At 44.3% G+C, this 24,124-nt stretch overlaps 2 protein-coding genes across 3 annotated transcripts in view; one reads left to right on the top strand and one right to left on the bottom strand.

Moving 5' to 3' along the window:
• Positions 1–223: 223 nt before the first annotated feature.
• LOC119181652 (pre-piRNA 3'-exonuclease trimmer-like) lies at positions 224–21,130 on the top strand. 2 transcript variants are annotated; one of them, XM_075875749.1, is made up of 5 exons: positions 224–1,296; positions 4,262–4,456; positions 9,214–9,642; positions 11,941–12,047; positions 21,000–21,130. In XM_075875749.1, exons 1-4 carry the CDS (start codon positions 367–369, stop codon positions 12,004–12,006), a joined length of 1,620 nt encoding a protein of 539 aa, XP_075731864.1. In that variant the 5' UTR covers positions 224–366; the 3' UTR covers positions 12,007–12,047; positions 21,000–21,130. The 2 variants fall into 2 exon arrangements, with proteins under 2 accessions (XP_075731864.1, XP_075731865.1); XM_075875750.1 differs by lacking the exons at positions 11,941–12,047; positions 21,000–21,130 and having other exon boundaries at positions 9,214–9,886.
• Positions 16,227–24,124, bottom strand: part of LOC119181651 (ubiquitin-protein ligase E3C) — an 83,419-nt gene continuing 75,521 nt past the window's right edge. Inside the window, exons 19-20 of the mRNA XM_075875748.1 lie at positions 21,502–21,759; positions 16,227–16,708 (exon numbers count right to left, since the gene is read on the bottom strand). Of these exons, the coding sequence (XP_075731863.1) occupies positions 16,538–16,708; positions 21,502–21,759 (429 nt within the window). The 3' untranslated portion in view covers positions 16,227–16,537. The remainder of the gene's footprint in view (positions 16,709–21,501; positions 21,760–24,124) is intronic.

Here is a 24,124-nt window from a genome sequence, read left to right on the forward strand (position 1 = left end):
TCTAAAATATTTCGTTCAATCGATCGGTGCGCTTCGACACATTTGCGTGCCTCTGGATCTTGGGCGTCCTTTGGCGGAAGTCTTTATCTAGTGAGTCAATCTTCATTCCAAAGCACGGGACATTCAATGTCGAGCTACAAGTTCCGCCGATTCTTGCGAAATCTTTTGCCCGAAGATGTCGCGCGGTGTGAGGTCACGTGTGTGCAGTGCCCAAAAGCGTGCGCGTTTCGAAGTGTGTTCTGTGGTGCCACTATAATGACACAGATTAGTCGCGCGTGAAGCGTCCGCTTCGCGTCATAGTAATTCGAGTATACGTGCCGCAACGCTGTCCTACATTAGTCACCAGTAACGTGTAAACGCCGCTACATGACGGACGTGACCTCTCGAAATTTCGAGCGTCTTGCGCCCGAAATCGAGGCCGCTATCGAGAATGCCGCGTTCGTGGCCATCGACACGGAGTTCACGGGCCTCGTTTACGATCCGGACGCGACGCCAAGCCTTTTCGACAGCATCGAAGATCGCTATGCTAAGCTGCGTCAGAGCGTCGCTTCTTTCTACGTGTGTCAGCTTGGACTCTGCACGTTCACGTACGTGCCGGAGGAGAATCTCTACAAGGCGCAAGCGTACAACGTCTACCTGTGTCCACGCTCGTTCGGCAAAGTAGATCCTCAGTTTTGCGTGCAAGCCTCCTCGATCGAGTTTCTCTGCCAGAGTGGCTTCGACTTCAACAAGTGTTTCTACGAGGGCGTCCCTTACGCCGACTGGGCATGTCAGAGGGCCGCCGAGTTGTACGTTATGAACGAGCGTTACTTCGAGACGCCTGGGTTGTCCAAAGTCTACGACAGTGTTCGCCACTGGTTGAACAACAACGACCGTTCCAAGTCTCCTGACGGCGAGAATTCGTTGACACTGACGCTGCCCGAAGATCTGAGCGCCGTGGTCGTGATGGCCGATCTGAAGACGCGTTTCCCCGGCGTCCTAGTCGAACTTTCTCGCGGCGGGCTCAAGCTGACTCTGCCGGAGAATCTTGAACCACAGCGCATTGCTGCACAAGGCCGACCGCCCACGGAATCTGAGTTGCGTAGCGCCATGGTGGGTTTCAGACGCTGCTTCGAGGTGCTGGCCGCGAGCGGCAAGCCCGTGGTGGGTCACAACATGCTCTTAGATCTGCTCCTGCTGTACCACCAGTTCTGCGAGCCGCTGCCCAAGTCGTACGCCAAACTTAAGGCCGGACTGAGCTCCGTGTTCCCGGCTGTTTACGACACCAAGCACATGTCTCTCCAGCTTCGGCAACAGGTACGGGAAGCGATCGACAGTGAAGTGCCCGTGCGTCGGCAAGGGTGACGGACTAACCCACCTATTCAGAAACGCTCCTTGACTTGAAAGCGCTTTCAACTCAGCACGTTTGAAGCGCATCTGTGTGTTTGTGCTGCATTGATATCGGTGGCAAGTCAAGCAGCGTTTCTGAATACGGGGGAGCATCATGGCTCGTCGAGAGTAGCCCATAATGAATCGTTAAGTCGTGTGTAGATTTGTGTCGAGTTGAACCTGTTGCCAGTTGATTATGAACGCGGTCAACTCTCCTTGCGCAAACTAACTACGCAATGACAAAGCGAAGGGACACACATACAGAACACATATGTGGTTTGTATGCGTCCAGTTCTTTTTTTTTTTGTAGTTTGCACAAGGAAAACTGACTGCGTCGAGTGTTTTGCGGTTGCTTGTCTCCCTCTCTCTTTACGTATAAGGTTGTCCACATGTCTTCTCATCAGGAATCATTGGCAGTCACCCAGCTTAGTCCACAAGACCAGAACAAAAAGAACACATTTTTAAAAAATTTCCTAAGCCACCTTTTATGGAAGTGCAGTGCATGAAGGGCGGACAAGACTACTACAGGTGCTAAGAAAGTAGAAAAGAAAGGTAAAGTGCTATCTCTGGTCTAGGATGCAGTGAGGAACTCCTACAGCCAGGTGTAAACCGCCGTGTACTCAATGTAGCGCAGGGTTGCATTGAAAGCCTGGCTGTGCTGAAGAGCTGGGAAATGTACAATTGCGCTTAAATATGAGTTGCAACGCTCTGCCTGTGCCCGCGAGCATGAGCAATGACACCAAAAAACATTAAATTGGTTCGGAAAACACTGCTAACTGAGAGTTTAATTTGCCAATTTTGTTTTCTATGTAGGTACCGACTCTGAATGTGGGTGTGATATTAACGTTTCTCTATTCTTTAAGTCCTGTCGTGCCTGTAAAGGTGTCTTACGCGTGTTTGTCCACCTGCGTGCTGCGTTATTCTTTCTGGAGCGAATCCTGAACCCACGTTAACATCACAGGGGGCTCCATTTTGAGCCCTAACAGCATATAGAAACTTGCGTTGAGCGTGACTGTAGATCCCCACGGGCTCTAGTTCAACAGAAACGACAGCAGAGCCTAATTTAATGTGCAGTCATATGACCTGATTTCCCCGACACCAGAGGAGGACATGAAAATAGGCTCTTAGGCAAGTTTCCGTTAGTATTTTAGCATTTTACATGCTTCCAAAACTCTCAGCGAGACGATGTGAGCAGCGTACTTTGTGTGGGGCTACCCCCCGACAGGAAATCTGCTGATTTCTACAGTAACTCAGTGGTTGTGCATGAGGGTTACCGTCAAAAGATTTTTTTTTTTTTTTTTTGAGGTATGGCTTGTTTGTCGGCGCATGCACAGTTATTTATAGCTGGATCAAGAAACTGCCATAAGTGGTCATTTTGTTCGTGTTCACGTTGAAGAGACCGGGCAGAAAACATGGACACGAGAAAAGAAGTGAGGACACGACAAACACCGTGGTGTCTTGACTTTTGTCGTACGTTTGCATGTCCGGTCACCGTAACGCGAATACCTGCCAACTAGCTCAGCTGTCTCTCATTCTACCCCCTGTATTGAGAAACACTGCTTGACTTGAACTTGACTTACCACCAACTTCAAAGCAGCACAAACGCGTTTCACACGTGCTGTCTTTAGGCTATGCCAAGGCAGCACAAATGCACAGACGCATTTCAAACGCGCTGCATTGAAAGCGGTCTCAAGTCAGGTTGAAGTCTAGGAGTGTTTCTGAATACAAGGGTAAGCAGCCTGTTGCAGTTTGGAGATGGAATTCATTTATTGCGTGCTTTTGCCTGTGAAAGAACGATTCAGGGTGATAACTTGAGCGCAAGCAAAAGACTTGCTTTTTAGACCGTCGGAAAATCACGCGTGCTGCCTCAGCCGTTTCGCTTTATGCCCCATGTCCCAAGTGTTAGTGACGATGCCGGGAAATTTCAGCCGGTCCTACACCACAGGTCGGACGGCATTTTTAGACGGCTTGCGGTATGGAAAAAGCCAAAGTTGGAGAAAGCACCATACCACACATGAGCTATGAGGCAGTGTGACTACAGTGGTAAAATCGAGATATATCCTGCATAGATCAAGATGGCTGGTCACCATAGATTTTACACATTAAAAAAAAAAACGGAAAAGCCGCCCGCAGGGGGAACTAGAGTGAATGCTTCGCAGTTCGGTGGGGTATCATGTGAGTGTTGCGTAATCGGGTATACTTTAGGAATGCTTGATTGTTATTTCGTCTTTATTATTCCTATTTATTGAATGAAGGAGAACCGTTGCTTTGAACGAGTGGTGGGACACCGGTGTGCGATCCGGCGCCTACATATCTGGGGTGGCCAGTGAACGGTTGTGCAGCTTGAGCAGTCGGTTTTTGCTTGCAGACGCTGCCTGCGTCGGCCTTGCACGGTGAGAGAGGGGGTGGGGAGCAACAGTTGGCACAAGGCACAAGCATGCCCAGTGCGGTTGTCGACACCGCCTCCGAGGCCGGATTTGCGAAGACACTATAAAGTGCTCCGCATTTAATATCTGTTCCCTGAAATAATGCACTGAAGGTCTGACTGTCAACCTTGTGTAGGCATCAAAGCGCCCTGTCTTGTTATTCTTGCGCTGTTTTCGAATTTCGGTAAGTACTGACAAGCCTGTATTAACATGGTAGGAAATTATGGTCGTGCACTGCATTAACGTGCTTATATTAAGCAAAGTGAGCCAGTTAATGCAGTCAAGTTTGATTTTAGACTACTTGAATATAGCCAATGTGAGCTCCAGTTACGGCAGTGTATTCCTTGCCATTGAACATGGATAACACGGGAACAATATGTACACTCACCACTCAGTCAATATTTCCTGTCAGGAACTGTGTCACAATGCAGCTGACCCTCGCGATGGCATGCATTTATGCTGTGCAGGGCATTTCGGGGCTGAAGGAGTTGGTGTCCGGTGCAGACCTGTTCTCTCTGTTCAAAGCTCTGAGCGACGTAAATGTACCTTACGCACCACGCGTCGTGGGAGCACCAGAGAACCTACGAGCTCACGAGGCTGGTTGTGATGCCTACGCAGCGGGCTTCGTCTTTTTGAAACTGGCACACATTGTTGCTCAAAAGGTGTGTCTTCACATTTCTTTCCCTTTGCCTTGAGAATACTGCACACAGTTGCGCCAGCTGGATTTACTGATTGTCACCAACCTCGGGCCAATCATTGTATTACTAATATGAATTCACATGTGTAATGTCAAGAGTTTACTTAAAGCTGGTGCTTACTAGATTAGTTCCTGCCTTCCTGTACAGTACACCAAGTAGTGGTCCCAGGATTTCTCATGTTGAAGGCACCCTCTCTTTTTTCTCTCCCCCGTTGAAGCAAGGAGTGTTTTCTAGCCCCATGGAAAATAAATAATAACAAAACAAAAACAATGTTTGTTTGCACAGCTGAAGAGTGATATAAACACTAGAAAATGCCACTAAAATTTTACGTCGTGACTAAAGACCCGTTTGATAAACCACATGAAATCAGTGACCGATTCCCTCGCGTCTTGGCCGGAAAAAATAGGCACGGTCAGCGGAGTCATCAGGGCGATGGTCGCAAACTGCCTCCATGTCTGTGGCCCAGGGGCAGAGTGCTTTCCGTTGGGTGCCGAATGTAGGGGTTTCGAGGCTGCTCGGCCCAGAACCCCGCAGGGAAGACGCGGAGTTAAACCAGGAACCTTGTTTTATTCCTCTAAGTCTCGGCCGCAACTGTCCGCTTACAGTGGCTGCCGCGTGCCCTAAGTGCACCCGCGATCGTCATTGTCCTCTTCCTTCTGATGTCAGCGCGCTCGTGACCGTCGCTCCCATACGGCTTACCAACCATCTGCTACCGTAAAATAATGAGCAAACGCCCCCCCCCCCCTTTTTCAGGAAATCTGCAATAAGCGCCAGTGACTAGTCTGGGACCGAGCAAGCATCTCCCTCCTAAATGTAGTCGGATTATCCTTCACTGTAGTTGGGTGGGGGGGTTCTTTCTCAGCATTATGGTCTTGGTGCCATTAAAAAGCGCGAAAAAAAAAAAAGAGGTTACGGATGTGAAAGAATATGAGAAGAGAATCTTGCGGGCTTGTATCTTTGTTTTATGCAAGTTTAATGAAAACTCATTGCTAATGAGGCCCAGGAAGATATAGAGAATGTTAATTGTGCTGTTTTATATAGTAATTACGATAAAAATGCCGAGAACAGGACAAAAAAAGACAACTTGCCCTCAGCAGGGACCGAACCTGTAACCTTCAGATAATGTGCCCAATGCTTGGACAATTGAGCTACGGCTGCAATAGTCCGCACCATAGAGTTTGATTGATTTGTGGAGTTTAACGTCCCAAAACCACCATATGATTACATATGAGAGACGCTGTAGTGGAGGGCTCCAGAAATTTTGACCACCTGGGGTTCTTTAACGTGCACCCAAATCTGAGCACATGGGCCTGCAACATTTTTGCCTCCATCGGAAATGCAGCCGCCATAGCCGGGATTCGATTCCGCGACCTGCGGTCAGCAGCCGACTACCTTAGCCACTAGACCACTGCGGCGGGGCACACCATAGAGTTTCATACAACAATACCTAGAAGGTAATCTGGCGCTAATGTCCACGCAGGCTTCGGATCTGCTTCGGATGGATCGAATTCTTGAGATTCGCCACGCTTGTTTGTCCAGTGTAAAACAAAGCAATATGAATTTATATTTAAATTAATCTTGTTTAATTATTTTGTATGTAAATTTTATTCCAATAAGTTTTTGTGGTTTTGTGGTAGAAGTGAAACCTGGGCAAATATATCCACCAGGGTTTGCACTGCTCCGTCACTGAGTTTCAGATTTGGCATCAAGACATAATAAATTATTTTTTACAACATTTGAAAATAAATCTTCTTGTATTGCCCTCAAAAGTACGTATTATTTATAGAAATAACATTACATTATTAAGTGAGAAACACTTAACGTTTCGTCTGCTGCGATGCCAGGTGGGTCTGTCTGAGTGGTCTGCCACCTACGCACCTCACGTATTGTTGTGAAGTCGAGTCAAAGGAGCGTGAAGGTGCATCCACTTTGCTTTGCAGTCGTTATGCAGTTAATTTAAACGAGTTTTGGCAAGACATACTTACAAAAAAACGTGAACTCCATGTAATATTCTGCACTGTCACGAGACGCTACAGATATGCGCAGTGGTGAGTGGGCGACGCTTTTCTCAACTCTTGTTACCACGCCTATTCAAATCAATTACCGGTGATCGACGCTTTTGGATCACCTATTTGGGCATGTTAAATTTGTTTCTCGTGCACCCAGGGCTTTCTAGTCATTAGTTCAGGCACTCAACTTCCAGAATCAAATTTAATTTGCCCGTTTTGGGAACATTGTGATTTTTTACAGACCTTTGGGCGAACCACTGAGCAAGTATTGTTGGAAAAGTGCACTAAACTGGCGAACTTGACAGAAGTGCATGCCCCTCATGATTATGCTGCAGTATCATCAAAATTGTGCAATGAAAAAAGTCTTTGCGAGCCAAATATTGAATTAAAATGTCTGCTTTGTAATTTGACTATTTTGAGCAGTAATAATTGACAGAAATTTATGCCAGGTATTCAATAGTGAGCTGGTCTTAGGAACCGGGGAAAATTTGTTATACAAAAATATTTACGAAAGTCCGCCGCTTGTTTAAAGTGTCGAGGTGGCCTTCTCGGACTGTTTCCAGCAGCTTTGGTTTTCTCCCATCATTATATCAGACACAGGGTCGCATTTAGTGTCACTAGTCGTTCCTTTGATGTCGTCACGCACGCAGGGTGTGCACTAGCACTGCGAAACACATCCGCTGCTCGAAACTGTCTGGCAACCCCACCTGAATCGAGTGAGGATGAGCTTAGAGTTCAAGGATGACAGCACCTCGGCTTCAAGTTTTATGGTGAGGATGTTTTGCGTGAGCCTGAGACATCCGCAGCCGTTCATGGGTTTGTTTTGTTTACATCCTCAAGGTGTCCCCTCCCTCCTACACAAGTGCTTAAGGTTCTGACGAGTGTGCACAATCTCATAGCTATGGGTTACGTGTGTGGTTCACACTTCGCCGGGGCGCGGTGTGCAGGCGCTGGCTGCAGAGATTCTCTTAACGACAAAAAGGCCCCTGGAACACATTTTGGCCTCGACTACAAAGCAGTGAGAAACGTTTTAGAACTGTGCGCGTATTGTCCCTTTTCGAATACGATATGGGCAAAAATGCAAACAAATATGCTTGGATGCATAAATTGGAACGCCAACCTATGCGGAGTGAGATGGCTTATGAAAAGAGGTGACGCTATATGAAATAGCGAACTTCATTTAACATATCATTTATAAGGGATTATTCACATTATGGGCATCTATCTATCTTTGGAACAGCTGGAGACCCTTATCACAAGAAAACAGGACTTTATTGACAACAGTGTACAAGTACACTTGTGTATCATGAAAAAAACGCCAGGCCTGCGCGGAAGACGCAGCACAGTGACAGCGAAAGCTAGAAGAGCGGCCTTTCAGAGCCTTTTCAAAACACTAATTGGGTAACTACTGCGGGCACACTTTTTTGATACCCACTAGGGCATTAGTAATAAATATTTTTGGGTAGTAGGCCGGAATTCGCTGTGCTATTTTTCGTTATTCTTCTGAGCAGTGTGGTATCCGTTAAACACTTGCAAGGAAACTTGTGCCAATTGTTCATGCAGTGGCGGACGACGATAAGGAATTATGGCTGATGTGGTATGTGCCACACTTAACAGAGCAAGCTTTTGTAATGGGTTGGAGCATAGGACGGCTCACTAGTTACGGTATTCGCATTGTGCAACGACTGGTTATTCTTTTGCTGTTTTAAAACGCTTTATAAGTCATGTTAACGTGATTGCTTTTCTGACATCAAGCCTACTTAGGGCAAGTTTGCCAACAAGTCACAAGCGTAGCTTGGTGGTAGAATACTGGGCTGGCACCCAGGGGACCCAGGTCGAGCCCTACTGTGTCATTGGTGCTAGGTTTTCTTTTTTTTTTTTTTTTGCACGATGTGGTTACAGAGAGCGGCGAACAACTGCACGTGACCCGAGTTGTGATCTCATAACAGCTTTCGCTGCAAAACCATGCAATACTTCACCGCATGACACAAGCAACGAAGCACCACCTTGGTTCCGATTTTCTTTTTCTCATTTTGTACACATTCATTATTTTTTATACTGTTCCTGGGTCATTTATCTACAAAATGTATATTCTGAATTTTCTTTGTTTTTAATATTTTTGCCTATATAGAGTTTAATATTGCAATACCTACCATCTGGCAACAAAAAATTCCATACTTTTCTCATTTTTAATCATTCCAAAATATTTTTGTCGCTCTACAACACATATTTTTTGGAAAGAACATTTCATTGTGCAAAGCTTGGTATGCTACGATGCGTGCTGGAGTGCTTTTCAAATGAACAAAAACGACCTTCTGAAGACATATGAAAAGCAACCATTTTCGCGCGGTAGTGAAAGAGCGAAACTGTCAAATTCGACTCCTAAAGCTCTTAAGCCACAGCAAATCTCAGACCTAGTGGCCTTCAGCCTCTTTGAACAACAAAGGTGCCGCTTCAGCGCTTTGCCAGCTTTGCACCACACCCCAGTACCCACGCTGTGGAAGAATGAAACTGAAACTATGGAAGGGAATCCGTATATAGTTCGCTAGTTAACGCAATCCTATCCGAAGCCCATACTTCCCGTAATTCCCATGGGGGTACACGTTCGCAGCGCCAGACATCGCTCTAGGTATTATCGTATGGTGCCAGAGAAATAGTTCTAGTAGTCTCTGGCGTTTCTCTTAAGCAAAACTCTAGTGTTCCTCCTTGCAGCCTCTGGAGGTTTCCTGCGCTCTGTCCTGGCGGAGTCTCCAGCACACCGTTCGACTCTACGCGAACCAGGTGAACCTGATTCGTGCCCAGTACCACCACCTCAGCCTGGGCCCCACCGACAAGGTTGCCGAGACAAGGCCCCCATGGCTCTGCATCCGCTTGCCTGAACAGGCGCAGGCACAGGTGCGGGCTGTGTTGTCACGCTGCGGCACTGTTGACATACGCTGCCTCTCGCGCAACTGCCTCCTGGTCGCCGTGGGCAACTATGGATGTGCGAGGGACATTGTGGAAGCCTTTCAAGAAGACCCCTCGGTTAAAGTAGTGAAGTACAAGTCTTACCAGCACAACAGCGTTGTGCGGGCCTGGCTGTGGACGGCCGCTGTGGCCTCACTTGGGCTGATGGCAACATGCGCTCTGCAGTTGGCGGCCGTAAGAGTGCCTATCCTGTGACATATTTCTATCGAACTCGTAGAAACCTTGGTTATACGTGGCATCCTGGTTGCACACATTAGGCTGGCAATTTTAGTACCCAGCTGCGCTACCACCTTGTTGGCGTGCGCTCGTGTAGAATCCAAATGAAATATTGCAGTGGCGTTAACTTATTGTTGAATTCAAATCGTGCGCCTGGCCAATGGAGATGTTTCCCGTGAATAAAGTGATTTTGTGTGTGTTACACTGATTTGTAACGACTCATCTCTAGGCAATCAGTTATACAGTAGCCTCATGATAATTCAAACTCTAATAATTCATACTTTCGGGCTATTCAAGCAAATTCTATTTCTTGGTTGGCCCGCTATTTTTTCAATGTACAGTTAAACCTTTTTATGAGAGGCATGCTCAGGGTAGCGATTCTTGTCTTTTACATTAGATGTCTTTTATAAGCAGCATACCTCATATGCATTTTCTTATCAACCCATATTTCACTGTAGGCACACTGGTGTCTCATATACCCATGATTCTCTTAAAGCATTGTCTCTTATAAAGGGGTTCAACTGTATTTAAAAGCCTCTTAATTCAAACTCCATTATTTAGATAATTCGTACTTTCTGCAGGTTCATACCAAAAAGTATGACCTGCTTTCCCACTATTGTTTAAAAATTTTGTGCTTATATAATCCTAACAGTCTAAAAATGAAAAATAAGCACCCGAGGCCTTCAAGGGAAAAGGCTTTGCAAGTAAACAAATGTTTGAAATGAAGCACACGCATGGTAAACCGTGACACTTCTCAACTGGTAAAGAGAGCTTTGTGCAGAGGTCACATACCTATAGCAATGAAGAGGTTGGATATTCAAGACTTCTTAAAAAGGTCTGACCAGCAGTAAATGGCCAATAAACTTGTGAGCTTTACACCTTTGCTTTCTGTTCACTGCGTGCAGTTAGGGCTTAAAAACACCTAAAATTTTTAAATGTTATAAAAGCAATGCCTAATCATAATGTGTGGTGTCACCTGATCAGGATCCATCTATCTCAGAACTTCTGATAATTCAAACAAAATTCAGAGGTACCTTCAAGTCTGAATGAACGAGAGTCGGCTGTATTAAAAAAAATTGAAAGGAGACATGTGCAAATATCACTCTGTTTGGTTCAAAGGTGGTGGAAGGAACATTAAATATATTCAAACCTTGTTACAACAAGGTTGCATCTTACGCGAAAATAAGATGGTTATTATATACAAAAATTCATTATAAAAGCAATTTTTAACATTGTATCTAGGGCAAGACTATTCTTAATTTACTTTGTTGTTACCGATGTTTCGTTATATCAAGGTTAGTGTGTACTAGCAGGGCTTGACTTTCGGTAGAATGCAAGTGATAACCTTTAAAGTATGTCATGTTACAAAATTTGCTATACTACTTGTAGTACATGTAAGTCGGCATAGAAGGTCTTTATCCTTGTAAAATGTTGAAGCAATCTGAGGGTAAGTGAGGCTTTGCAGCAACGCAGGTATTCCAATTGTCCCCGAATAGGCGTATTCATGTAGAGTTGTGCTCGCCAGCTACTTAATTTACGAAACATACTTAGCCATTCTCAATGCATTTCTGTTTGTTTTTGTCACTACAGTGAAACGGCCTTTACAGGGGGTTACATGCAGCTTAATATACACATATTTGTTCATTTCGAATACTTTAATATTTCCAATAGTTTAAATTCGAATTAAAGTGAATTCAAATACTAAAATACTAGTTTGATTATTTGAAGTGCAGTAGACTCCTATTAAACAGAACTTGAAGGGACCAGGAGGATATATTCCTGTTTAACAGGAATTCCATTTACTGATAGATAAACAATGTTGTGGAATACAAGTACGAAACCAATCCTGTCAGAAGCACTTGTTCCATTGAGCAGCAGTTTTGTTTAACAGATTTCCGTTTACTGAGAGTTTGCAGTACTCGAATACTTGCACAAGCCTAATTTTCAGTTATCAGTAACACTTCTGGGCAATATAACACAGCAACATTAAAAAGAAAAAAGAATTAAGGAAAACAAAACATTTCATTAAAGTAAATAAGGATAAATACATTTCTTCACTCGATGTAACTGTCAATAATAATCCTAAAGAATTTTGGAAATTTATTAAAGTGAACAGTAAAGATCTGAACGCGATACAAAATCTTTTAGTCAACGGAAGAGGAGTGTTTGATGATTACGAAAAAGGCTGCTCTTTTAACTCCTATTTTAAATCCGTGTTTTCCAACACCTGCTCTAAACAACTTCCCGTAATTCCAGATTTACCCTACGGGAGTATGCTCATGGTCGCTGTCACGTAACCTGAAAAACAATGCAGTAACCTGAAAAACAATTCAGCTGGAAGTCCTGATGGCATACCAACCAAGGTAATCAAAGCATGTCTTCAGGAAATAACTAATTTCTTAGTCGTCTTGTTCAAAAAATCTCTGCACAGTAGTTCTGTACCAACACAATGGAAAACAGTAGTTGTTGTTCCCATTCATAAAAGTGGTCCCAAACATTCTATTCAAAACTATAGACCAATTTCGCTAACTTCTGTATATTGTAAAACTTTAGAACATATCATTTACAGTGCTGCGATGATACACCTCAAAAACAATAGTTTCTTTTCACCTGCTCAACATGGGTTCAGGTCTGGCTTGTTCTGCACAACGTAGTTCGTTGAATTTTGCCATGATCTTTTTTTACTTCTACGATTCAGGATTTCAAGTTGATTGCACTTTTTTAGATTTTAGAAAGGCCTTCGATACTGTTCCTCATAATTTGTTATTCCATAAATTATCATCTCTCTGTATTCATCTGGCAATAGTTATTTGGATTAAAAATTACCTTTCAGGAAGAACACAGCATGTTGTAATTAATGTCTTGATGTCAACTGGAATACCATTTACTTCAGGCGTGCCGCAAGGATCTGTTTTGGGGCCTTTGTTATTTTTTATTTATAGCAATGATATTGTGCAGGGTCTTCAATGTAATGTCAGATTATATGCAGATGACTGCGTCATTTACAGGAACATAATAAACGAAGACGATGTCATTAGCCTACAAACCTATATAAACACAATTCAACTTGGTGTTTCACATGGTGTATGTCTTTGAATAGTACTAAATGTCAATTTATATCTTTTACCAGCAAACGTTTGCCTATGAGATCAGATTATCATTTGGACGTCATATCACTAGAACGGGTACAGCATTACAAATACTTTCGCATTTATTTTTCAGAAAATTTGTCATGTACTAGGCATACTGAACTTGTTACATTAAAATATTCCCGAATGCTTAATCTCATTAGACGCAATTTTCACAAAGCCCCCAGGAGCGTTTCCTTTATAATACGAACGTTCGCCCATTACGCGAGTACGCTTGTACAACTATAAAAGCAGCATTTCATTAATTAAAGACAACCTTGGCTGGAAAACCTTAGCCCAACGCCACTTAGCAACGAAATTGGAACTTTTTCCGTATTTACTCTGATGTCACAGGTATTAACAAAATCTTGTACATTTTTCCCCCTCACTTCATCTCTACGTGTTGTGATCATGACTGTAAAGTACTTGAAACATGATGCTGCACAAATGTGTTTCATTATTCATTTTTTCCTGACACCTCCACGCTTTGGAACAGACTTCCTAAAGGTATGGCAGATTGTAAAACACTCTCCCAGTTCCAGTCGTTTTTACATTCAGATTTCATGTGAGCTATAAGCTAGCTGTCCCCTGGCTTTGATATGTGGTGTTTGACGTCTCAAAACCACCATATATTTATGAGAGACGCTGTAGTGGAGGGCTCCGAAAATTTCGACCACGTGGGGTTCTTTAACGTGCACCCAAATCTGAGCACACGGACCTATAGCATTTCCGCCTCCATCGGAAATGCAGCCATCGCAGCCGGGATTCAATCCCGCGACCTGCGGGTCAGCAGCCGAGCACCTTAGCCATTAGACCACCGCGTCGGGGCCTGTCCCCTGGCTTTTGCTTGTGCTGTCTTTTATTTTTTTCTTTTCTTCTTTTAATGAGATTGTACCTGAATTATATGTCATCACATTTTATTGTTGCATACACCACTTTGTTAATAGCTGATTTTTTTATATATCTTTGTCTTTGTGTAGACATACCGTATATTCCTTTAAGTGATTACTTTCTCTCATGTTACCCCCCTGCAATAATGCCCTCGTGGTGCTGCAGGCCCATGTATTAAAAAAAAATTGGCACCATACGTGGCATGCAATTTGTGTGCTGCTGACTGATAAAATTTGGCTATCCCGTCTCGGCGGACAAGTGGCTAGGGTGCTCGGCTGCTGACCCAAAGGTCATGGGTTCGATCCAGGTCGCATTTGAATGTAGGCCAAATGTTAAAGACCCGTGCACTGTGCGATGTCAATGAACGTTGAAACACCAGATGGTCAAAATTTCCGGAGACCTCTAGTACGGCATCTCATAATCATATCGCGGTATTGGGACTTGAAGCCTCACATATTACTAACTGCAAAACATCTCCTTGCCTACTGCAGGCATTTTGAGTGTCTATCTACATATCTATTTGATGCCAAACACCTTACGGTCGAGCTCAATCTGGTGCGTGTGCAGTGCGACCACTCTTACTGTCCATATGCTTCCCCTCCCCCCTCTCTTTTCCCACACTCTCGCCTTGCAGTGCCAACGCAAGCATCTGCTAGCCTACGCTCGCTGCTCCCTCTCTCCTTTAAGTATCCCTCTCCGTGATGTTCCTTTCCTCTTATACGCTCACTCCTCTCTTACATCACAACGTCGACAAAGACCTTTGCTAGCGAGTATCTTGATTAAAAAGTCGGCTACTCGAACTCCACAACTATTCACTGGCCACTCCACATATATCGGCACTGGATCTTGACCTCCAAGGTAGTGCCGGTGGGAGATTTCTCCTCTGCGTCGTTGAGCCATAAAAATTTGCAGCGTGCACGTTAACTAAAAGCCAACTGTAAGTCTCCGTTCAACCGGAGTCTCCCGTTTCTTATTGCCCATCAGCAGCGATTGGCATGTTCCAGTAGGAAACACTGATCTATCGCTGCGCGCTTTGTGCCTCCCCAGGTTTATTTCCAGCGCAATGCCGCGATGAGCACCAGCGTCAATGCCGCCGCCAGTGCAAGCGTTTGCGCTCGCTGCTTCGCATCTATACATAGTTCCCTATAACGGGAGATTGTGTAATTTTCCATCTATTTATCTAGCTGCCTAGGTCTGGGTGCTCATGTGATCACCCCCAGTGACCTCCAGTAGACTTGAAATAAGGAGACCACCCAAGTGCATTTGAAGTGCAACTCTCAGTGCTTTTCTGAATTAATGTTTTTCCACCACCACCCTTAACGTGGGGTAATCCAAAAGTAGTATGGGAGGGTAAGATGGTCTGACAAATATGACTCGCTGGCCATAACATGAATGACAAAATCCAGTCACGTGCGGCGTAAAACCTTTTCCGCCAGACACGTGGCACATAGCCGCGAGCGGGTATGTGCCACAGGTGATTGACAGTCTACACAGGAACCGTAACATCATGCACGACTAATTTGAACACGTCGGTGTTTAGAAAAAGCTGACATTGGCCTTGTTGACCCAACATCGAGAGTTCATCTGTTTGTCAAGTAGCAGCGGGACTATTCCAAAAACTTTCTACACTCAAACCTCATTATAACAAAGTTGCATCTTACACAAAAATAAGTTTATAATATCCAAAAATTTCTTGTCAAAGTACATTTCTAACTATATATCAGTTATACAACTATATCGATTGCGAGGCTATTTTTCATTTACTTTATTATAACCAATATTTCGTTAAATTCGGGTTCGCTATATCGAGGTTCGAATGTACTTGCAGTTGTCACTGTATCACAAAAAAGTCTCAAAAGCGCTCACCTGATTGTGCTTAGGGATTTCCGTCTTGCTCGGTTGTGCTGTCACAACTATGTTGCATGAAAGGAAAACAACGGTAACTAAACTGTATTTATCAAGAAACAGAGAATCCAAGTCAACCAGTCCCAGACTTTCCTCATTCTCCCATTCACCAGTGAACACATATTAATAATTTCAACAATAACCAATCGGCTGCTTGCTAACGAACGCTATTTCGTCATAGAGGAGGCACAGCATATCCTAAATCAAGAAAGATACACAGCACGTCAGTCACAATTTATAAGAAAAAAAAATGAAATTCGACGCAAATTTTTGCTTCACTCATTTACAAAATTAAAAGCAAACATCTTTTCTGACCCTACAATATTTGAGTTACTGAGATGTTCTATCAGCGCAATGCACATTGTAACAAAAGCACTGTCACAAAGCTTTACACATTTAGTTCTCATATGCGATAAGTACGCCCCCAAAAAACTCAAGTTACCCAAACAACACTGCTATAACTTACATGGAACAACTGCCTCTCATATAGTTGGTTGTGTAGGTATTGGTACGCCCCCAGTAAACATGTTTTCCCAGTCCAATAAATTTCCCCTTAACGAGATTCTACAGTACTTCATTATGCCAAGGTTTGGGTGTTATATGGCCAAAAACAGAATGTTGCGTGGTTTATAAATTCTTTATTCGACTGTTTGACACATCATTGGCTGGCGGTGAAAGGACGAGCACCTTCTGTAGCTGACGATTCATAGTTTGGTTTCACAGGCCACGACCCCCGCCTCCCCTCCCTCCAACACTTGGCCCCTCCCACATTCATATCACAATCAGGGAGGCACTGGGCATCGTCTGCGTAGCAGGCATCGGCGAGACACTGGCAAGCCCCTGGCGAGCTGCAGTAAGATTCCCGCGAGCGTGCACAACCTGAGCGAGCCGTTTGTTCGACACCTCCCCCCATGTGGTCTCCGGGGCTGTTAGCTAAGCTCGAAGCCGGCGCCGGACTCGATGGCGTAGAGTAGCTTCTCACGCAGCTGCGCCTCATCGGCGATCTCAGGGAGCTTGAGCAGGTTCATGCACGTCGATGCCGTGGGGAGCCGCCCGGGTTCCGAGCCGGCCGAGTGGATGCAGAACTGAGGTACTAGGTCCTGGTGCAAGACAAGGTGAATATGAGAGTCGTACAGTTGGGCTCAGACGTATTGAACAAGTCTACATACCGTAAAATGCTAAGCAAGTGCGCCCCCCCCCCCCCCCGCCCCGAAGGTGAAGGATAATCCGACTAGATGTAGGAAGGAAGGGGGGTTCTTGGACTGGTCATTGGCGCTTATTTCAGATGTCCCAAAAAGGGAGGGGGGTGCTTGCTTGGAATTTTACAGTGAATGCCTAACTAAGCATTAGAAGCTTCACTATGACTGAAAAAGAGTGCACGAGTACTTCATTCCATGATAAAAGCATCCCTCAGTAAGAAGGGAGTAAAAAAAGTAAACACGCATGTACGCATGCATAATGAGACAAATTTATCAATGCATAATTCACAGGATTTAAACCTAGGACTTGCACACCTTTATCACAAGAACATCATACAAAAGATGAAAATATTGCCATTTACACATTTTCAGTATGAAACTACAATGCAAAAGAATGATTTAAGTAACCAACTAAACGTAAAATTTTACCATTAATGCTAATGCTTCACTCATAACCTTACAAGCAAGGCCTAAGAAGTGTGCAGCCACTACTATGAGCGAAAGTCTTGCGCATGAAGATTTTCAGTGGGAGTAGGGGTCACATACATACATAGTGAGACACTTCACTTTTAAAAGGGCTTGCGCGAATATGCTATTTCTGTTGCGAAGCGAAGTTGAAGTGAATGCAGGGGTGCAACAACCGAAATAGAGTTGGGAGGAATTTTAAGAGCAGCAAATTGTTACTTTTAGAGCACCAAAAATTCAAATCCGAAGCGTGTTATAGAAAAAAAAACATCCATTTTTTTTTTATCATGAAAGACAAACTTAGGAGCAGCTTAAAAAATAAGTCTTACATTTAAAAATATGTATACAGTTAAACCCCTTTATAACAGGCATGCTCCAGGCAGCAATTTTCGTCTTTTATACAAGATGTCTCCTACAAGCAGGGTACCTCGTATGCATTTTCCTATCCCCGTATTTTACTGCATGCATACTGCTCTCTCTTATATCAGTGTCTCTTATAAAGGGGTTTGACTGTATATATATATACATACATTTATGTGTGTGTGTGTGTGTGTGTGTGTGTGTGTGTGTGTGCGCGTGCATGCGTGCGTGCGTGTGTGTATGGGTGGGTGCATGCGTGTGTGTGTGCACGTGCATGTATGTGTGTGCACATGTGTACAAACCATTCAAAATCATCTAAATCGTGCAGAGAGGAACATAAGCACTGCTATTTTACTAAATGTAGTATTTTGAACTACCCACTGAGCAAACAATGATTTTAAAGTCCACATTAGCATTTGCCGTGCCTGTCAGATGCTTTGACAGACCCTGCTAACTCATATGTAAATCTGCCAAGCCGGTGACCTTGAAATTTGGATCATTCGTAAAACTGAAAATTAGCATTGGTGAAAAAAATCACAACTAGTACAAAGTTTTTTCGTTACGATAGCAGAAACGTCGTACGCTGCTCCAAATGATTGCCAGAAACTTTTTTAGATGTCAGCGATCATACTAGTGCTCACAATTATGTGTCCTATACATGCCCGAGTAATTGAACAGAATGTGTTGGGTCCCGTAACTAGTAATGCTAACAACCCCCTTCCAAATCTTAAAGAGACCTTGCAACACTTCTTGAGCATGGTCAGAAAACGTTGTCGATCGGTAGTAGAGGCTTGCAACAACATGCGAGCCAAATATTATAGCGCAGCATGCGACCTGGAATTCACAATAAATTATCAAGGTCGGCTAAAAATTTCTTTCTCTTCTCTCAAAAAATCATGGAGGACACCCAAAAATCACTCGTAAAAGCCCATCTATCAGCCATTGGCTGATTTGAACATGGCCCGCTCAGTCGTTGCTGAGATCGCCGCGGGAGGTCGCAACTTGTCCAGGCGTGCGCACATGATCACACTGAAAAAGCCGCGCATTCGAAAAAAAAAGTGCTCAAGGTCACGAGGTGCGCGTGACGTTTTTCTTTGCCCCTACCATTCCTCCTTGCTTAGCTTCAAACAAAACCGTCGGGACGAGAGATGAGATAATAGAATCGCAGCATGTGACTAATCTTTGTAACTCCACTTGCACTGGACGGATTCTTCAAATTTTTTTTTTGGCATTGAATTCGTGAAGCAATAAGTTCATCGAGTGAATTCATTCTATGGTTACTTAAAAAATAATTCAGGGTTCCTTTAATGTGCTTTTCCACAATGCACTAATGTAATGCGGTGAAGGCGGCTTAAGCAGCACTCTGCCGAGGTGGGAACAAGGCCAACAAATTTTTGAACACCGCTACTCTCCCTCCTCCCTCCCCCCCTTTTTTCTTCCCACCGGTGGGGTTAAATTTAAGGCATAAGTACTCGGCTTGCTCGCAAGGTGTGTTCGACCAGATAAAGTAACAACGGAACACACTTTGGCCCAGCGGCGGCACAGAGTTGCACATACGTCCGCCATCTTGCGCGCCGAGACGTCCATGTCATGCAGAAAAGCTACCCCTTCTGCCAGCACGGCCAAGATCTCCGGCAGCATCTCGGCGTCTGTACAAGAAACGCCACACGAGCCCAGTGCTACTTTGGTTGCTATTTTTCCATGCGGCGTTGATTCGACAAACATTAAGAAAGAACATAAGTGAACCCGTGAGCCGTGAACGCATAGCGACACTTCGCCAGAGAGAGGAGGATGAGCCGAGACACGAGTGGGGTCGGATGGATCCAAGGAGCTCCTGCACCGAACCGCGTTTTCTGCCACATGTAGCGACTGCCAATTCACTTGTAATTTCGATATAAGATGTTTACTTTTTTAAATCGGACCTCTTTTCAACCTATCATTTCGGATATTGCTGACACCTTCTTAATGTAGGAGCTGACGCAGCTCAGCGGCTCCCTGCGTTTTCTCGCTCGCTCATAACCTGTCACTGGCACAAAGGCTTTCACTTGGAAGAAAAAAATGGAGAACTCTAATAAAATATGGTCTTAGATATTACTAGTGCTTCAGCTTGTTCGATGGAAGTCACCATAGGGAGATATTTTTGTTGGAAATAGCAAACAAAAAAGCCTTGACATAATTTGACGAGAATCGTGCACACGATTTACGACAACTTGAGTTCCGTAAATCGCTCGTTTCACGTAGTTTTTCGCCGCTTTAAATTATTAAGCAGATGGCACGATAAAACAATGCTAGAGCTGTACTTCTGTGTTTTACAAATAGCACTAAAACGAGAATTTCGAGCCTATCTATACGTGATTGTGGCATACTGTGATCGTGGCAACTACGCAGCACTAAGTCACGGCGCTGCACAGACTCCTCTAACACTGACGTCCACTAAAAACAGACAACACAAGACACAATCGGAACACCAATGAAGTAGTACTGAGCAGGATCTGTTCGCCGTACTGTTCGTACAGCGGTGGGGGTGGCCCCAGTGGCGTGGCGATCGCCTGAACCCGCGTGACCGTAAAGTTGGCTTTCCCTAAAATGGATGCTTTTTGCGCACATGGATGCGCTGGGCGAATGGGGGCGCGAGCGGCGAGTTCTATCAGTGGCGCAACTCTGCTACCTAAAAGTAGCATACAGAGTAACTCTAGCCAGGACCAACGTGGTCGCCGGCCACACCAGCATTCGCAGCACGCCGAGTCTGTTTACACCTAGAAAACCCAGCGTACGCTTCCAGCTTTAGTTAATAACATGCGATTGTTGCATTGGCTGACAAGGAAATTCATACTTCCCACTAAGTGCTGGTGGTTACAGCAACGCCTTTTTTGTCTGGAAGTTGCGTCGTCCCACTGATAGGCATCCACTGCGGTCAGCGAACCGATGACGCAAACTGCAGGTGGCCACTGTGGCCTCTATTACACGCTGAAATTAGTGCAACTGAGAAAACCTTGAGGCTGCTCGGGCATTCTGGTGCAAAGTGGTGCAATTTCAGCATATTTCATGGTTTTGGCACAGCTGTTGCACCCCTAGGAATGGTAATTAGTATAAAATAATTTGAAAACGAACTTGAATATAGTAACAGGATTTGTTAATATTAGGGTGCAAGTTATAAGATACAAGAATATTAGGCATATGCCAATAGTAAATTTTAGGTCTGAAGGAAAATCAATGCGAATGCTTACTTGGTCGAATAATTTTGTTTCGAATAGTGGCTCAGATAGTTTATGTATCTCTTACTACGAGCATGTCTGTCTAACTAACCTGCAGAATACTTTTTAAAATTGCAACAAGACATAAGCAAATGTAATTCTTTTCTGTGCAGTAGAATCAACCTTGAATAGTAGCAGGAGTTGACTTTCAGCAGGATGACCAAGTGTGCTGTCATAACGAAGACTTGTTTTTTTCAAAGCTGTAACCCTCCCGCTTACACGCCTTTGGGCAAAGCAGGGTATTTCTGAATAAAGAATAAAGATGTAACTGATAACTTGTAAAATATGTCATTTTAAAATTCACTGTACTTTGAGCATATACACCTGTATAAAATCTTTGTATAAAACATATACACCTGTATAATTTCTATATAATACCTGTATAAAATCTTTGAGCATATACACCTGTATAAAATCAGTGAAAGCATTTTACAAGTGGTTACGTGCAGTTTATATGTGCCTACACATAATTAGAATAGTACCAAAATTTGAACAATTTAAATTTGTGTCGAAGCGCTAGAATATTGGAACATGCCAAATATACTCTCTCCACAAGCACACAGCTGTTTTACGAATGTGCACATCGTGTGCAACAAAAGGTAGACAGTGTACCACCTTGAAACCCAGTAACGGCGGCCTGGAGCAGCTGGTGACAAACTTGAGGAGGAGGCGTCGCTGGCGTTCGTCGAAGTCCTCCACAACGTGCCAGAAGGCCTTGACGACCGGGTGCATGGGGTTGTAGCCGCCCTCGTAGTGCGTGTGCTCGCGCAGGTCAATGAGGTCGATGGGGCTCTCGGCACCGGACACCAGCACCTGGAGTTCGTGCGGTGCGAACAGGCGCAGCCAGTGGCTGGGCAGTAGCTCCTCCAAGCCCTGCGTATCCGCACCCAATTCACAAGTGTAGTGTCGTGCTTTAGCAACAGATGGCACTGCCCATTCATGTGACAGATGGCGCCACAGTGCTCCGTACATAAGTGGATGTTCGCTTGAATGAAGATTCTTATCGAGATGAAGCCGGCGGTGGTGTAGTGTGCTCACTCTGAACATATGTGATTCCAGGGAAGCTTCCTGCACATGGACAGCGCCTCACTGCAGTCATCACGATTCACCGATTCCTCAGTTACAAGATGCTTCTCCATTTGAGCACAGCTGTTGCGGTGTCCATTTGAGAACATCCCATTGTTTGAGAACATCGCATTGTAACAAGAAGAGTACATTTATACACGCAACCTACTTTTGCCATCCCTGCGCATGAGTGGCAACAAACAGACAACATTGAGTTAATGATAAATGAAATACTCTTGTTACTTAAGGTTCGAACGGTACATTGCTTGTCGGTAAAAGGGTTTGCTACACACGATCATTTTGAAGAAGGCAGTACTAGGTTTAATGAGATTATCGACATGAGAGAGAGAGAGACGCAACTTTATTAAAAAAAAAATGTCTGGTGAGTTATTTGGAAATCTGGGCAAATATGGGGCCTAAAAGATTTCTAATTATTTTAAAAAATATCTTTTGGCAATGCTTGCTCTCAGCTGGTAAATACTGGACATAACTTAAAGGGGAACTGCAACACTTTTTAGCATGGTTAGAAAACACTGCCCATCGGTAATGATGATTATGTGTGGTGCTTTACAGTGCAAGGGCTAATTGATGGCCAAAGAGCGCCATTTCAGTAGACAAGAGATGTGAACAATGATATGGTACATGGCTGTTTTGGGGCCTCTAAGTTCCTCTAGCTAATGCAGGTAAAAACATAAAAATATTAAAATCATGACAGTGGCATGAAATATGTGCAGTGAGTGTGACTGGCGAAATGTCATGATAATTAATACAACTCTTGTAAACCTAGCATTTTTTTCCTTCTAACTAAACTTTGTGATAGTTTGATGTTCTTTGTGTATTTTAACTGATGTTTTTGGGTGTGTCCACGAAGTTATCTGTCATAACTTTTTGTATGCGCACATGCAGTTTTGTTTGGTGTGACCAGATTGTTTAGGAAGAGAAAGAATTCTCTACTCTGTATATGTGTATATTTACAGTGTCTGTATAGCTACATATGTATTATGTGTAATTGATATTTCCCGCTTCTGTCCATTACATTTCTCATTGGACCCTACACTAGCCTCAGGCTATGGGTTCAATCAGTGTTTGTAAACTTCATGTGACAAATGGTAATAAACGTTCAATCAATCAATCAATCAACTATGATGGAGGTGTGACCACTGCAGCCACAACCTCGGTACAGAGGTCGTACTATGGATCACCTCGGAATATGGAGTGAAAACTATGTACAGAGGCGTCCACTTCTACCTTGAACACCGCACCGTGCAATCAGAGTTTGGCGCAGCATCTTTCGCGGGCGCTTGGGGAACTAGCGCGCAAGCACAGTGACAGCTGTAGGTGGGGCCTTCGCCGCGTTGTCTGCTACAGCGAAGCACCTCCACCGGAGAGTATTGAGGCCCACTCTACGAGAGATTGGCACTTCTTGGGCAAACTGTTCACATATGTGGTGCAAGAATTACTTCAAATAACGACTTCAGTATCAGACCTGTGATGTGCAACTGGAGAACGCGTCATTTACGGTCTGAGCACAGTCACTGTTGCCTGTATAAATGTGTGTGGAAGCGCTTTTCCAGAAACGAACTTTGGCATCCGAGCGTGGCTAGAGGTTAATTATAGGTCCGAGGGGGTTATTAACAACATTGAGTAACAACTTTGTTTAGTTCTAATACGCCACTTCAGTGGCACTCTAGAGGCCGTACCTTTTTTTTTTTTGTAATCTAGCAGTCATGTCAGCATTGTGACGATCACTTATTTTTCACTTGAATCGAAGTCCGTGATGCTGCTGGGAATGGTGCACGAAAGCAGCCGCGAAAACAATAAATGCAGCGCTCAGCAGGCTCCACTCACTCGGCTGGTGACAATCAGCTAACCGCCGCCGGTCTACCAAGTTCTAACTGATAACAAGACCCGGACGTGACTCGTCAAGTTTGAGACTTGCGGTTGCTCATATTCAACCTCTGCCGGTGTGAACGTCAGTTGCTTTTTGGTCGCCAGTCGCAAATGGTCACGCCACCGCAGCTAGTCGCCGGTGTGAGCCAACCTTTAGAAAAAAATCATGCAAATGCATAGCGCTGTGTTACCACAACAAAGGGCGTATCAATTTTGGCCACTTGGGGTTTTTTTCGACATACAAATGCTTGAACAAAGGGAAGTTGTTCTGACAGAACACTGG

Source organism: Rhipicephalus microplus, chromosome 10, assembly GCF_043290135.1.
Source record: "Rhipicephalus microplus isolate Deutch F79 chromosome 10, USDA_Rmic, whole genome shotgun sequence".
NCBI lineage: Eukaryota > Metazoa > Arthropoda > Arachnida > Ixodida > Ixodidae > Rhipicephalus > Rhipicephalus microplus.